This window comes from Micropterus dolomieu, linkage group LG19, assembly GCF_021292245.1.
Source record: "Micropterus dolomieu isolate WLL.071019.BEF.003 ecotype Adirondacks linkage group LG19, ASM2129224v1, whole genome shotgun sequence".
Classification (NCBI taxonomy): Eukaryota; Metazoa; Chordata; class Actinopteri; order Centrarchiformes; family Centrarchidae; genus Micropterus; species Micropterus dolomieu.
The window spans coordinates 31,069,029-31,085,510 of NC_060168.1; the positions used below are offsets into that span (position 1 = coordinate 31,069,029).

At 39.0% G+C, this 16,482-nt stretch overlaps 1 protein-coding gene across 1 annotated transcript in view; it reads right to left on the minus strand.

Annotated features, from left to right (window-relative positions):
• The window catches only part of glra1 (glycine receptor, alpha 1), a 133,230-nt gene that overhangs the window by 98,619 nt on the left and 18,129 nt on the right, over positions 1-16,482 (minus strand). The window contains exons 2-4 of the mRNA XM_046030573.1: positions 9,030-9,154; positions 6,111-6,119; positions 2,433-2,450 (exon numbers count right to left, since the gene is read on the minus strand). Of these exons, the coding sequence (XP_045886529.1) occupies positions 2,433-2,450; positions 6,111-6,119; positions 9,030-9,154 (152 nt within the window). The remainder of the gene's footprint in view (positions 1-2,432; positions 2,451-6,110; positions 6,120-9,029; positions 9,155-16,482) is intronic.

Sequence of the window (16,482 nt, forward strand, 5' to 3'; positions counted from 1 at the left end):
TAAAGATATTAGCCACGGACCAGTGGACCGCAGAGGGAGGAAGACAGAGTAATGTAGCCGTCATCTGTTCTCGCACATCCCAGATTAGCTTTGCATTGCCTCGATCTAAAGAGGTTCCACGTTTTTACTATCTTTAGATCAAGAAGAAACAATGATGATGTGATGTATTTATAGCAAACTGTGTAACTAAAGAGATATAGAGTTCATTCATTTTGACAACATGGCTCATTAGACTGTGCTCTAATTATCAGCTTGATCATTTCTCTTTTACTTCTTGTTGTACTCCTTGGTTCAGATTTCAACTGCTACATTTGGCAGCACAATCAGTGCAAACATCCGTGCTTCTTTTCATTTGCCCACTCCTCTCCTCCACCCTCCCATCAGTCTCTCTTTCAGGCCGTCTTGAGTGCCCTCATACGTTTGGCTGCCTTTAACCATTACCCTATTCAATATTCCTCTCTTCACTGCCCTTGCCGTTCCGCCTCCTCCCGCTAGACATTGAAGCGTGATCAATATTTTTGTCATAACTCAGAGGAGAGTCACCTCTGCGACAACATTAAAATTCCTCGCTCCGTGCAATATAGTTCCCATCCAAATTTCCTGGCTTGGAAAGGATCGGGCCATTATCTCAAATACTAAAAGAGCCACGAGACCTTCCTCTAGGCGGAAGGATGTCCCTTCAGTCCAATAGATTTCTGTGTTTGCATCCTTGTGGCAAGAAGCTCTCGGAAAAATAAAAAGAAGAGGAGGATTGTGTAGATATTACAGTTTGTATCCCAGAGCTGCTTATTCATGTCTGCTGCAAGTGTTATACATAACTGAGCAATACTGAAGCCCACTGGGAACTGTGTTAGCATCAATATTCTGGTGCTACGGTAGTGGAAACATATTCTGTGTTTTCGGGCGTGAGACCCTGGTTTGCACTTTTGCCATCTGCAGTTCTTTCCAATCTTCTGTCGTAAGCAAATCCCTCCAAGTCGGTTAGCTATTTACAATGCTACCTTCATTCACTTCGTTCTCTCTCTCCCCCTCCCTGACCCATCCGCTTTTTCCCCCGCAGCCATTCCTCCATCCCACGCTCATTACCTTATACCCATTAATCCCATTAAGTAGCCATTAAACAAGTGCTGATAACACCAAATGAACGTCAAGCTCCGACAGCTAATAACTACAGTCCCACCTCGGCACGTTCAACCCTGTCAAGGAGAAAAGGAGGTGCAGAAAGGAACAGGGAGGGTGTAGTACAATGTAAGTGTAGTATAGAGTAGCGTAGGTTTGTGTAGTAACAAGTACTCCAGCTGTGGAGAAAGAGAAAGAGGAAAGAGAGGTGGAGGAAGGAGAAAGGAGGAAGCCAAACATGTAAATATACTGCCGTCCTTTGTATATTTACTCATGTCCACTTATTCAGATGAGAAAGAGAGTGTCATTAACAGATTACATCACATCACCCCAATCCTGGCTTCTCGCCACTGGCTCCCTGTTCGAGTAGGAATTGAATTTGAAGATTTTACTGATCACTTTTAAAACATGCCTGAGTATGGCCCCAAGTTGGAATGTTCGCAGCCCTGGATCCTCTGGTGGGGCCCATCTGGCCCTTTCAAAGTTATGTCTTAAATCTAAAGGTCACTATGCTTTTGCTATAAGGGCCCCTTCACTTTGAAACAATCTGCCTGAGTGGAAAGGGTCCGCAGAATCAGTGACATTTTTTAAAATCACTTTTTTTATGTGATGCGGTCTCCACTGTGGGTTTTTTTTTTGCGTCTTCTTGTTTTAACTTTAGGTTAATTTTGTCTTGCTTTTGCTTACTGTTTGGCTTGCTGTTGTTATATCACTTTCTGATTATGCCGCTTTTGCTTTGTCTGTCGAAGCACTTTGTTAACAGTTTTTTTTATAAATAATAATTATTAGCATCATTATTATTATTCAGCTCAGAAGCAAAATGTTGCAGTGGTAGCTTCTCTAAAAAGAGTTTTTTTTACACTGATCATCACAGAGATTTAAGAGCAGAGAGAAGGAGGGAGCTTTGCCAAACCACCCATGGGAGCAGCATTAAATAAAAGGATTGTAGCCGAAGAAGCAAACCGAAGAGCTAAGGCAATGGCTGTTTGAGAGAGCTGATGAATACCTGCTAATGTAGACCTGCACAATCCTAATGCACACTGGAATCTACAAGGTTGGGGACGCGTTCAGGGTCTTTTCAAGCATCGATTTCTGTCTTGCAAAGGGGAATGGGGGTGGGTTCAGATACCTGGCTCACTAGCAACTCATTCTGGTTGAGCTTAAAACCAGAAGCGGTTGTTGTCCTTGCTGCCACATGGCTTGAATGATGAGGAAGGACAAGGTTATGGCGGAGAGGGAGAGGGGAGTCGCAGCTGTAGTCTGTACCATTCATCAAGTGTGCACACACTCACACAGGAATCACACAAACACACCTTTCCCTCCCTGGTTCTCTCTGAAATTGCCTATCTCTCTCTCACGCTCATACACACTAATTTATCTGTATAGTAGATCAGAAAGACTCGGTGTTGCCATTCTACTACATCTCCCTGTTCTTGCTGTTGAGGAACTGTACAGTCTCTTCTTGCTCTGTGAGCTTGACTGCTTCCTTCCCAGCTGGTCAACCGGGTCAATGGAGTCCAATTTGTTTCACGAATCAGTGAGATCGGTAAGCAAGGCTTGAATACAGAGGAGGCCTGAGGAGGGGAGGGGGAAGAAGGTCAAAGGAGAGGAGAGGGGTGGGGTGGGGAGAAGATGAATGGGGCGATCACTGATCTAATGACCTTGTCTTTCATCTGGACAAGAGGAAAATGGACACTGAAGTAAAAGACTAGACAACAGAAAACACTTAGGATGTGATGAAAGAAGGATGGCAGGGTAAAAATAAGAAATGTGGGTAGCAAATTTAAGAAAAAGGCAGAACACAGGAACAAATAATGACTTTCAAAATGACAGATTACAAAACAGCAAGAAATACAATAAATAATTCGGTAGAATGATGGAAGAATAATTGTGGGTAAGTAAAGGTAAGTAAAAAGCAGGTACAAACACCGAAAGGGGATGAAAGATGGATTACAAAACAAAGTAGACAGGAATAAAGAAGACTGGAAGAAGGAGAAAAAGGCTGAAAGAACAGTAATATGTGAGGTACAGAAAAACAATTTATAAAAGGAACAAATAACTTAGAGGAGCAAGGAACAAATCAAGAATGGTATCAAAATGTGAATAAATCAATAAATGATAGATGTAAGAAAAGAGTCAAGGACAGAAAGACGCCAAGAAAAGAAAGAGGACGAGAGAATGAAAGAACTGATTAACTCATGGATTATAAATGGCTTGTCCCGAATGTGTCAGGAGTATTTGCTCTCCTCTCTCTCCGATGGAATAACCTGCTAAATCAATCGGAAGCTTTTGCCCACACCCGGTCATTATCGGTGGACCCCCGGTCATGATCAGTGTAATTTTCTCTCATGCTGGCATATTTGTAGCCTCTGGCAAATCTCATCTCTTCCCTCCCCTGTTTCCCTCCAAGCCCTCCGTCGCACTGTTGTTGAACAGCAAAATTAGCGGGGCCGGTGCTGATTTGATGAGGTGTGTGTGTAAACACTAATTTAAAGAGAAGAGCAATCATCTTACATTTAGCAAAGCTAGCTGCACTATTTTGCCGTTTCCATTTAGTAGCCACGGTCCGCATGCCAACCACATTCAGGTACCCTGTCTACAAAAGTGAGTCATAAAATGAAGTTGCACGCATCCTAGCTGACAGCTGGCATCAATTTGTGGCTTATTATTATCTGTTGCAATGGTAGGTGATGGTGGAGGTTCATAAAGGCAGTTTGACATTACATGATATGCTCTAAAGTGCCGCTGTGTACGGAAACATCATTTCCCTCTCTTATCAAATTCAGAAAGAACGGTGGCAAGTTTTCTGTCAAGCTAATAACTTGCTAGTGAACTAGCTAGCTAGATATCTAACTAGTTAGTCAGTGAGTTAGTGAACTCACTCACTAGCAAGCAAGCTAGCTTAATGCCTAGTTTTTAAAATGGAGAGCTAACTGGTAAACAGTTATCAGCTTTACAAGGTGAGACTCTTGTCTTTTCAGTGTGTACGTGCAGTTCATGACATCTATTACGTTTGACAGACTAGGCTACACTACAACTTTGCTAGAAAGTTGCTAGAAAGCAGGTCATAGTTAACAAGCATTTATTCGTGACCAGTGTTGGGCGTAATAATTGTGAATAATTAGGCGTTACTTGACACTCTTAACATTCCTGTAAAATTCATGCAAAACGCCTATTCAAGGCATATCCAAAGTAAATTGAATGTAGTTCTTGAACCATTTGGAGTATATGCATGCTTTTGGGCTTCTCTGAAAGATAACACTCTGGATCGTCTAACCCAAAAGTTAGAATGACTGTAAGTGCTACTGGAATTGATTAAAATAAGTTTAAACACACTAAAACTAATATATTTTTCATTTCTGCTTGAAAATGCTTGCTAATAAATGCATGCAGACAACTATAGCTGGGACTTATTAGCTGGAAAAAAAGAATTACCTAGTCCTAGTTTAAATTTCATACCAATACTATGAAAAATGACTATTTTTCTAAGTGTATGTCTTAGCGAAAGGTCAGAGATCAGTGGCTAATTTGAATACAAGCTATCGTAGTTGTTATGTGAATTGGCTTGGAGGATGTAACAATACATTCTCACTCCCTACTCGTTACATACTGATGCATGGTCAAGGCCCTATGGCATTGCTTTTAAATGCCCTGGGTACCTTTTTTGCGTCATTTTTAGATGTTTAGGGCTCCATGGTCAAGTTAGCAACGCTTAGAAAAAACAAATGTGCAATGTCTGGTTACACTTAAAATAAAATGCTAGCGTTTGCAAACATTGCCATTTTGACACGGCACGTTATTAAAGTTGTGAAACGATGCAATTTGGTTAGGTTTAGGCACTAAAACTACCTGGTTAAGGTTAGGAAAAGATCATGGTTTAGGTTAAAATAACTACGTACGTCAGTTAACTAACGTCACTTGCATAACTTACGCAATTGGCGTAACTTACCTAACTTAACTAAAAATATTTAATGTTGACTTTTTGTTTCACATGGGACACAAACCCCGTTCTCCAAAGTCCGGGTTCTGGCTCTCCATCCACCCTAACCACCTCTTAACTCTTAACTAACTTAACTTTACTGTCAAGAACTGAGCTATAGGGCTTCCCCCACTGGGTTGAACTATGATGCTATAGGTTTCCCTATGTGTGTTACAAAGTGACGCCCATGGGTCTTGACCATGTGTCCATATGTGACAAGTCGGAGAGTGAGAACGGGTTGGATGTAAAGCTTGCTTACTAGCTAGGTAGATCGAACGATGATTCCGAGCAAACCCTGTAACATCAAACTGTCTTTGTGAACCTCTCCTATCGTTACATTCCATAAAGAGGCCCAGAATCCCACTGTTCAGATACATTTTAAGACATCTCAGTGTTCTTTTAACATGCGGGGTATTCCTTTTTCACTTCCCAACATTTATTATCATCATAAAATTAATTTTACTAAGAGTTTATTCACTGTGTGATCCTACTTACACAGCATATCAAATTATTACATTTAATTGTATTATTATTAGGCTGATAATTATCGGAATGTAATTTTCCTCAATAACAACATAAGAAATGTTCAACATGTTCAACAATCGTCAATAAATGTTTGATTTAATTAATTTGAATCACAAACTAATTAGCACCTTATTTTTCTATTAAGATATTTATTTTGTTGAGGAAAAGGGACTGAAAAAAGATTTACTAATCATATTTTTAAAAAAGATTTTATGATAATTGTTTTGAATGTTCTACCTCATATTTGTGAGGTGATCCATCAAGTGGCATCAAGTGTTTGTCACGTTGTAACAATAAAGTTTAATCACACAATTAACCATCTGGCTTCTTCAACTTTCAATCAGGAGCAAAAATCAGCATTTAAACTTGAAAGAAAGAAAGACTTGACTTTTATCGTGATAATTATCGATATCGAATGACATGATGCCATATGGGCTAGCCCTAATTATTATCATTATATTGGTTGACAAAGAAACATTTTTGAGACCACCACTGACTCCCTATCATCCTGTAAAAGTACACTTTTTTGTGTACTTACATATTCTCCCAACCCCGCCCCTTGAGTTTACTGAGGAGCAGAGCTGTCAAGCTGTTTATTTCATGAATGTGATTAATGCAGTAGTGTAGTTAGCTGGTAGGGGACACGCACGCACGCACACACACACACACACACACACACACACACACACACACACACACACAAACAAAATCTGCATGAATGAGCAAGTTGGAGAGCTCATGCCATGCCACTCTGTCGACCTGACAGCCATGACAGAGTCTGGAAATTCACATCGGGTTCTGTCTGCTAACAATGGCCCCTGACACAATTAGTTTAGCAGATTACATAAAAGATGTGCTCATTCTCCTGAGTATGTACATATTCATCACAGATTGCTTCGGTTCACATTAAGCCAAAGAAGAAAAGCAAAAAAAATAAAAAATCACACTTATTAAGAACTTTAATTTGAATTATTTTAGGTACATTTTTCTGAGTTGGGGTTGAAATTTTGAAAGGTCACTGACATCATCTGGAGGATTGTTATTATTATCTGCATGTCTAACACACTGCCAGAGAATCCTCTCATCTGCATTTAAACTTTTTTGTTACATCAAATTAAAAGAATGAAAAAAAAAACCATGAAAGTCATCATTCAAATAACTTTTACATCGGCCTGTTTAATTCCTGATTAGTAACGGTCAATGCAGTAATAGTCGCAGTAAATCACAATGGATTGTTGCCAATCGGAGCTGAGGAGAAATCAGATTTAAAAAAGAAAAAAATAGAAATAGTCTCCAAGATTGCCTCACAAAACACCCGAACAAATTCATGGCAGGTCAGGAAGGATGAGCAGTTTTAGCTGTTTTGCAGCAATGGCAGGTTTAATAATGCACACTTAGTCACGGTAAAACCCCTCCACCCCTCCCCCTTCCATCTCGCATCTATCTGAGCTGAAATATCCCACTTACAAAGATCACCATGTAATGGGTTATGCCATTATGGGCTCAGCAAAAAAAAAGAAAAAGCTCCATGACAGCATTCATAAACATAAACTGTAGTTCACTGCTGCACATTCTGGCAGTCTGTTTCCTGTGTGTTGTTCAGTGTACAAAATATTAGGCCAGCTATTAATTTCACCTGTTAAATCTGCTGTAAAGATGAAGAGGAAATGCAGACAAGTATGCTGACATCCACTTAACAAGATATAGCTCATCATCTCTCCAGGTTTTATCACTTCCAAAGGTTTCATTTCATTTTATCAAAATCAATTGAATTAGTAAACACAAGAAAGAGTTCATTGAGGATCTTCAACACTAAATTAAATTAGCCAAACCAATTACATAAAATTAAAAAATTTGAAACTCTTGCTTTTGAGAAAACCTGCACAGATTTTGGTGCTATGTTGTTATTATGTCCAACCAACATCTGTCTCATATACAATTCCACCTAAAAACTACAATGGTACAACTGAAGATGGAAATGTATACTTAAATGTTATCCTACTGATACCAGTGCTCTGATTTTAATTAAATTTGAAAAATTTGACAGAAAAATATGTGTACCACTTCCTACCGATTGAACCAATGTGAGTGATTTAAAGTTACTACAAAAGTAGAATAAGATTTACTCTCCAGATTGCAAGGTCTCAAGGACGATGTCAAGGGTCACAGTGCCTTGACAGAATACCCGCCTATAAGATATTATTTTTTTGAAAGAAATGCAGGTATAAGATATAATTACTAATAGAAAAAAGGTAAAAGGGATTTTGATTCTTGAAGAACGGAGCATATGCTCGTGATTAAAGTTGAGATGTACACACAGGAAAGTGGAATATCACAAGGGTACTAATATTTTGTACACTCAGAATACACAAATGACCTATATACGGAAATAGAAATTACTCACATCCATTCTGGAAACTAAGATAGGTCAGTGCTTAACATGCAACAAGGTTCAAATGTAACATTTTGGGTTCAAACAGTCACTTATATCAGTTTATGTTGGAAAACATTGTTTTGTTTCTGTGATTGTGAACTGAAATTTGGGTCTGTTTCAATTACTTTAATATATTTTTGCCTAACATGCTGTATGATTAAAAAACATCACTTTTTGTATTATTCATACACTTTAATGAATGTGGAGGGTTGCTCCAGTTTTCTAATGTCATTCAAACATATTAATGTCCAGATTGTGTTCCTAATGTGAGAAAGTAAAATATAGAAACCTCTGACATGTGTCTTTATGGGGGCTTCAATTCAGGGAGAGGTTACTTAATATTAGATTATCATCATCACCAATATCATCACCATCATCATCATCATCATGAAATCATATTGAGGAGGACACTTGTGGGAGAGAGGCACATTACCTTGACCACCAAAACAAGCACTCAGGATACTATGTGGATACCAAGGAATGTAGCCAACTATAGCACCATGGACTTGAAATACTAAAATAATGGGAATGTTGTTTTACAGTCTGATTGGGGCTAAAAGTGCAGGGACAGGGTTTTGTTAAAAAAAGAGAGAGAGAAAATCGGGTTTTGGGGACTAACACCTGAAATAGCCTTATTATGTCTATAGCACGTTGAACAATGGGCAGAATTACCTTTGTTGAACACTGCAAAGGGCAAATGAAAAGAGATTGACAGATTGAGAACAACTAAAAACAGTGAGATGATTAAACATGAAGCAACATAATTTTAGTAATATATTTATATATAAAATTTTCTTCTTTAATACAACTAATGAATACAAACCTTTCTTGGTGACAACCTTGGCTAAACCCTTAAAAAGGCATTTAGAAAAGGGTAATGAAATGCAGAAACAACACATATCCAGGTCTTTTCAGAATATTGTTTGGCTACATTCCTGTCTTATCCGACTGAGTCTTGGTGGCAACTCCTACCTTTAAAATTTGGTCGAATTCTGGCATCGTAACCCGATACTTTGCCCATGAGTTTGTCCAGGAACTCGGAGGGTGGCATCGGGGTGGCAGCTTTCCTCGCCGCAGCTTCTTTCGATGCTGCCAGGCTGAAAGACAGAAAGGTATATTTGGTTAGAGAAAGACGCAAAGGGGCAGAGTGATGTAAAAATGCTGTGATTGGATTGTAATGAGAAAGAGAACTTTTTACAGGCAGAAAAATGAACATCGGATTGGATTGTAGTCATAATATATCAACAACCTTTGTGTGAATTGTTGTCTACAACAGCAGTCTGGCTGTGTTACAAGCACACCGAGAGGAAAAAGGACCAAGGGTTAAAGGTCACGGTATCAATCACTATCAATATCAATTTTATTTATATAGCACACTTAAAGCAACCAAGGTTGACCAAGGTGCTTCACAGGTTAAAATACAACAATAAGACAGTACTTAGGCAGTAAAAGTGCAGTAATAAAACATTATAACATACAGAATACGATATATAATGATATTAACAATTGCCACGAATAATAACAAGCTTAACTCAAAGGAAATGCCAAAGAAAAAAGACGTGTTTTTAACAGTGATTTAAAACATTCGAGAGTTGAGGCAGTTCTGATATGGACTGGCAGGTTGTTGTAACCACAGGTTAGGGGCAGCTACACTAAAGGCTCGATCGCCTCATGTTTTAAGTCTGCTTCTGGGTATATCCAGGAGGAGGAGACTGGCATATCTCAGTGCTCAAGCTGGAGTATGAACATGAAGAAGCTCTGTTAAGTACAATGGAGCCAATCCATTAAGGCATTTCAAAGTTAAAAGTAAGATTTTTAAAATCAGTCCTGTAATGAACAGGAAGCCAGTGGAGGGAGCGCAACACAGGTGTGATGTGGTCCCTCTTCTTCTTTCCTGCATTTTGGACTAACTGCAGGCGCTGAATCGATGACTTATCTAAGCCCACATATAAGGAGTTGCAATAGTCAAGGCAGGAAGTTATGAAGGCATTAATCACCCTCTCTATATCATTAGGAGGGAGATAGGCCTTTACCTTGGCTATAGTTTTTAACTGGAAAAAGCAGGATCTAACAGTGGCGGATATTTGTTCATCAAATTGAAACGCACTATCCAACACAACACCAAGACACCTCACAGTTGAGCGGTTATTTGAAGTTAAAGGGCCGAGAGAATCTACATCAAGCAGTTCAGGATGTCCAATCCCTATGATCTCTGTCTTGTCTCAGTTTAGGTTACGGAAGTTTAGGTTCATCCATGTTTTGATGTCCTTCATACAGTCAAGCAGGGGCTGCAGTGAGCCCTTTTTTTTTTTTTTACTTTCATGGGCAATTAAATTTAAATAGCGGCAGAACAGTGGAAAGAGACCTCATACCTCTCAAAAATGGAGGCCAGGGGCAGCATATACAAAGAAAATAAGATGGGGCCTAAGACAGAACCTTGAGGGACACCACGAGTAAATGGGGCTGTCTCAGAGGAATAATCACTGAGGTGGACAGAGAAACTCCAATCTGTTAGATAGGATTGAAAGGGCTGCACAACAGCGTGTTTAAAGGCGGACGGAACATAACCAGAAACGAGACAGGTATTTATCAATGACAAAATACATGGTCCAACGGTGTCAAAGACTTCCCTAATCAGACAAGAGGGAATGCTGTCTGAGGGACAATTTGTGGGTAGCAGATGATGGACCACCTCAGATAGGGAGGAGATTGATATGGGCAGTCGTCTCTGGACAAAACTGCTGCTTTGGGCTTTAGTTAAAAACAGCCTACATTACTTTAAAAATGCCATGAAATGTGCACCCGAAGTCTAGGGCACCAACATGTCACGGGTGAACTGATGCTGCACTACTAAAAAGACTTATCAAATCAAACTGCCTTTCTCATCACATGAAGGAAATAATGATACCATTTTTACCATTTTATTGGACCCATTAAATAACAGAAAGAATGACACAGGAAAAAGTTACAGAGAGAAGGTCAGGGTCGACAGATGGGTGTACAAAACCTGTGACTTTGACACCAGAGTGCAGATCTTCTGTAAGTGCCAGTGATCTTTTCTGCATTGGTTGCTTGCCTCTTCAACAACCTTTGGAGGCTTCAGGGACACAGTTTCCCTCAGCCTCAGTTTGAAATACTGCAGCTCATGAAAGTGACTGACATGTGTTGAGGCAGGAATTTAAACCATTGAGGAGAAAAGTGTAGGACTACCAAACTTTACTTCAAACTTTTACTTTGCCTGCAACTCCCAGTATCCACTTGGTGCTGTCAAAATTAATTTAATGTATTTTGAGAGCACATTTTTGCCTTCATTTAATGTATATCATTTTGAATACAATAATGGAAGGAAGGTTATTTATGGAAAAGATGTATATTGTACATTAGAACAAACTAGTCATGTGACAATATCGGTTTTAATTGTTTCCTAAATTTTACAATTCTTTCTTTCAATTCTATTGTTTTATGTCATCTATATACTAAAGACAAATTGTCTGTTGTCATCAATAAGACGTTTATATGCACCTAAAAAGGTGTGTATGGTCTGTTGATGAATTTTTCTTTTAATCCTAAAATGGAAGAACTGAGAGATTAGTCTTTTGTATAGGCATCAATCTTTAAATGCCATTGTTTATATCTGTGTGCACACTAGGGCACATCAAATTTATTTATCATCATTTAATTTAGTTTTATGTCATTTAATTAAAAACTGAATAATTAAATGTCAACTTTACATGCGGACTGGTGTTTAATGTATTAGATCTTGTTACACACACTTGTTTCCTTAAAGTATTAACCATGTCCTGCTGAGTGACACATTGATTTTACAATAAGGTTGTGTTATTTGCGCAATTTACTTTTATACCCTTTTAAGCCCAACATGCTTGTTAGATGTTCTATGCATAATATAAAATCCCCACTACAGCCTAAAGACATACTATAAAATATATATGCCTTGTTGTTTTTAAATAATTATATTGTGATTGTGTTCATGATCATTTACCAAGAACTCTGAATCACTACACTGCTGTACACACAAGCAGATATGCTTGTATTGTACTTGTGACCCTCACTGACATTCATTCCCCAATTTTAACCTAAAACCAAAGTATTTTCTCTGAAGTGAGAAGCAAAAAAAACCAGTCCTTTCTTTTATAAAAATGTTTAATGTTAAAAACTGTTTCGGTCCTGATCTTCTATAAATGTCTTTCCACCTTTAAAGAGAAAATGTCTGACTTTCAAACATGTTCTCACTTTCTAAAGAAAGTCTTCAGTTTCAAAAAACATCCTCACTTTCCAAAAATGTCTTACAATTTCAATAGGTCCTTACAAAGATAGAAAAACAAGAGGTAACACACACATTGCCAATCCAATCTCATGCTTACTTCCCCTCAAATTCATCCCAGTGGATTTGTATTTGCTAAAAAATATAAACATTTGTTGTCATATAGAGTCATTCATAACATTGGGTTTATTTATGTGAGCTGTTTCATTGATATGACTCACTGTGACTCATTCATTCATTCAGCTGAAACTGTGATTATCAGTTATTGATGTTGCTTTTAGTTCTTGTGTTACAAGCTGTATGAACATTTTAAAAGAGACACGTTTTGAAATGAAATGCTCTGCTGCTTGAGTTAGACTGAAAGTGAACTGACAGTGACTTCAATCTGAGCGAGGACTGAACTGACCCGTGGCCTTACAGTGGAACTGCATTAGCAGCCACTTGTAGTGCAGTTTGTATCTGGTTGCATCATTTCTCGCTGTGCCTGGAGAAAGAGCATGGACGGCAGTGTGATTTGGGCTATAAATAAGTTGCTGTACTGTCCCCTTCCATTTGACTACAGCTTCACAATGAGCTTTTTAACCAACAACACAAAGGAATAATGTCCATGACTTTTTTTAAGTTTTAGTCAGTTCAAGTCTCAGACTTAAGTTCAGTGATCAACAGTGGAATAATTCATTATATTACATTATATTAGAACAGTTGGGTAAAGTTTATTTTTTCAAGGTTTACAATTAGTTGCTTCCTCATTTTATCTCCATTAAAAACTAACTAGTTGCACAGTTTGACTTGTTTTTCACGTTCCACATTTCAGAAACATTATGTAATAACAACCATTATTTTGTTAAAAAAAAGACAAACCAGTTTTATCTAATAGAAAAAGGAGTTTTGTGTTTTTGGTTTCACTCTATTAAACTCTGCTTGACCCACTTGATTGATGCCAAAATTATTATATCTGAAATTTTGGGAAATATGAAATACTCTAGAGGTCTTGTGCATCATTTATACAGTTTTATGTGATGGTGCTGCCACAAAAATCTCCAGTATGAATATTTTACTTAATTGAAATATCATAGCTTAACTGGACAGCACTGGAGCCAGAGGAGAAAAAAGGTATTTGTGCAAATTTAAAGAAACCTGAGGAGAATAGTGATAGTAACTTATCATTATTGATATATGTTGCTTATTTTACATACATATGGCAAATAAGTGGTAGTCATTAACTTTGCTGATGAGAATCCTCTTTGAACATTTTCGATTAAATATGACTCATAAAAATGTATAAACATATATATGAAAAATTGATTTTCAGCCTACTGGGAATTTTTCCTGACGTGCATTTTTTATTTTGATTCTGTCTGAGCCAAACTTTCACAGAGTGAGGAAAAGTCATGGGCTGTGTTTATGAGGAATAATTCATTTTAGTGCTGGAACATTTTCACTTTGCAGCACTCAAGACGTCCAGTGAGGCAGCAGTCAGTCTCAGCCATCAAGACCTCCTCCTCTAAGCTCAGCTCATGGTATCAATGATTGAAAACAGACAAAATTATTTCCTGAGAAAGTTGAATCAGAGCCTGACAACATGAACTGAATCTAACTTTTCTTTTTTGTTTGCTGAATTTTTTAGACTTTTTGAAGTTCAGACAGTACATGGAGTGACCAAAACCAGCATCTGACCTTTCTTAACCCCCAGTTAAAGACTCAAATATTATCCATAAATGCCTGTAAAGGTCAAAACAGAGATTTTGAAGTGGTAAAAGTGAGAATGACAATTTTTCAACCATTAGTTGAAACTCCTGATGAGTGCGGGGGAGGAGAGCATCGCCACATTAATCTTTCATAAATTAAAATGACAGATTATAGTCGATCACGCCTAAGTTTTCACCTTCTAAATGTAAAACCGCTAACCGTGACTCTCAATATGGTAAATCCTGATGTGCGGCATGATAAATAGCACCATTAGCAATTCATAAACACGTAATGCAGTCAGCAGCGTCACTTTATCAGGAAACTGCTGATCAGAATCACAGTCCGCCGGGTGAAAACAGGAATTATGGAGCTGCCGTGATCGGAAAACAAACTAAAGCGGGACAAATGCCTTGTTAGTTCTTGTCTCATGATGCATTCATGTGTTAGCACAACACCGAATGGAAAAGCACACACACATATAAGTAGGTACACACAATATTGTATAAAAAACTGCAGAAATACACACTCTCCTCCTTCTGCTGCAGAACCTTCCACACACACACATACACCGACCTTCCAAGCAACTCGCCCTCATCAGTGAAAACATCAGAAAACAAATCATGCAGGGCACCGACGAGACAGTGGAAGGAGGGTGAAGGAGGACGATGCGGGCATGTGTGTTTGTGTGTATGTGTTTGAGAGGAGGAGGAGAGCAATAAATGAGGTTTGGCTGCTGTCTCCGTCCACACTGCTACCAGCCGCTCGGGTCACCCTGCCTGTCAGGTCACTGGCCAAGCTGCCTGCAGAGTCACATGACCTTCTCAACACACACACACACACACACACACCGGAGGCAGCTACCAATGACCGACCCAGCCATGCAGTCTCTGTCTGTCTGCGGCTTTAAACGGTGACGATGATGTTATAAACGATCATAAATCATCACACTGATAACGACAGTATGAGGATCCTGACAGAGGATATTGATGACAGTGCTAAAAAGTGCCATAAATTAGGCGGTAGTGGTTCGATGTCTCATGAATGATAATGATGATGTTGAAGAAAACTAACAAGCTAAATGCTGTGAGAACATTGTTTTGGGCTGCTATAGTCGACTAAACTGATTCAGCATATAGATCATAGCATAAAACACAATATAAGTTATGTGTATGTATGTGAAAATAATAATTATCACCAACTCCAGGCTTTTAGCTCCTTGGTTTTAAGGCAAATTTACACTGTGGTTCAATCTCACCTCTCTCTTCAACCCCATTTCTATCAGCAGCAGGCAGCTGTTTTCATCAAACTAGGGCTGAACAACTAATCAATTTTTTTTCTAAATCGCAATATGGCCAACTGTAATTTTCTAATCGCAGGGGGCGCAGTATTTGTTAAAGGCTATATGTGTGTCGAAATGCTATTTTTAATTAAATATTGTTGCGCTGCAGAGACGTCAACACACCATATCCTACTGACTTAAGAAATATATATTCGATGGGCGGAGCCTGATTCGACTGCCAGTCTCACAGTTGGAGCTTCGCAACGGCATTATGAAACGAGGATCAAACCATTTTGTGTGTGTGTCGGTATGTGTGTAGTGGCTGAAGACACGGAGCACCAGGTTCACCGGTACTGTGCCCAGTTGTCCGCACTACATGAACCACACGAAGAATATTATATCGTTTTTAAATAGTACTTTTCTCAAGTTAGAGACATAAACATAAAAGTAGGAGTGGGAAAATAATTTCAAGGCTACATTGCTGACAGTTATGGGGTGGTGATGATGCAATGGATAAGACACGTCTTTGGTCTGAGAGACCTGGGTTCGAATCCACTGTGAAGCACCAATGTGTCCCTGAACAAGACACTTTACCACTAGTTGCTCCAGGCGTGCGACCTCTGACATACCTAAAGGTCACCTAAAGGATTATTAGGAACACCATACTAATACTGTGTTTGACCCCCTTTCGACTTCAGAACTGCCTTAATTCTACGTGGCATTGATTCAACAAGGGGCTGAAAGCATTCTTTAGAAATGTTGGCCCATATTGATGGATAGCATCTTGAAGTTGATGGAGATTTGTGGGATGCACATCCAGGGCACGAAGCTCCCGTTCCACCACATCCCAAAGATGCTCTATTGGGTTGAGATCTGGTGACTGTGGGGGCCATTTTAGTACAGTGAACTCATTGTCATGTTCAAGAAACCAATTTGAAATGATTCGAGCTTTGTGACATGGTGCATTATCCTGCTGGAAGTAGCCATCAGAGGATGGGTACATGGTGGCCATAAAGGGATGGACATGGTCAGAAACAATGCTCAGGTAGGCCGTGGCATTTAAACGATGCCCAATTGGCACTAAGGGGCCTAAAGTGTGCCAAGAAAACATCCCCCACACCATTACACCACCACCACCAGCCTGCACAGTGGTAACAAGGCATGATGGATCCATG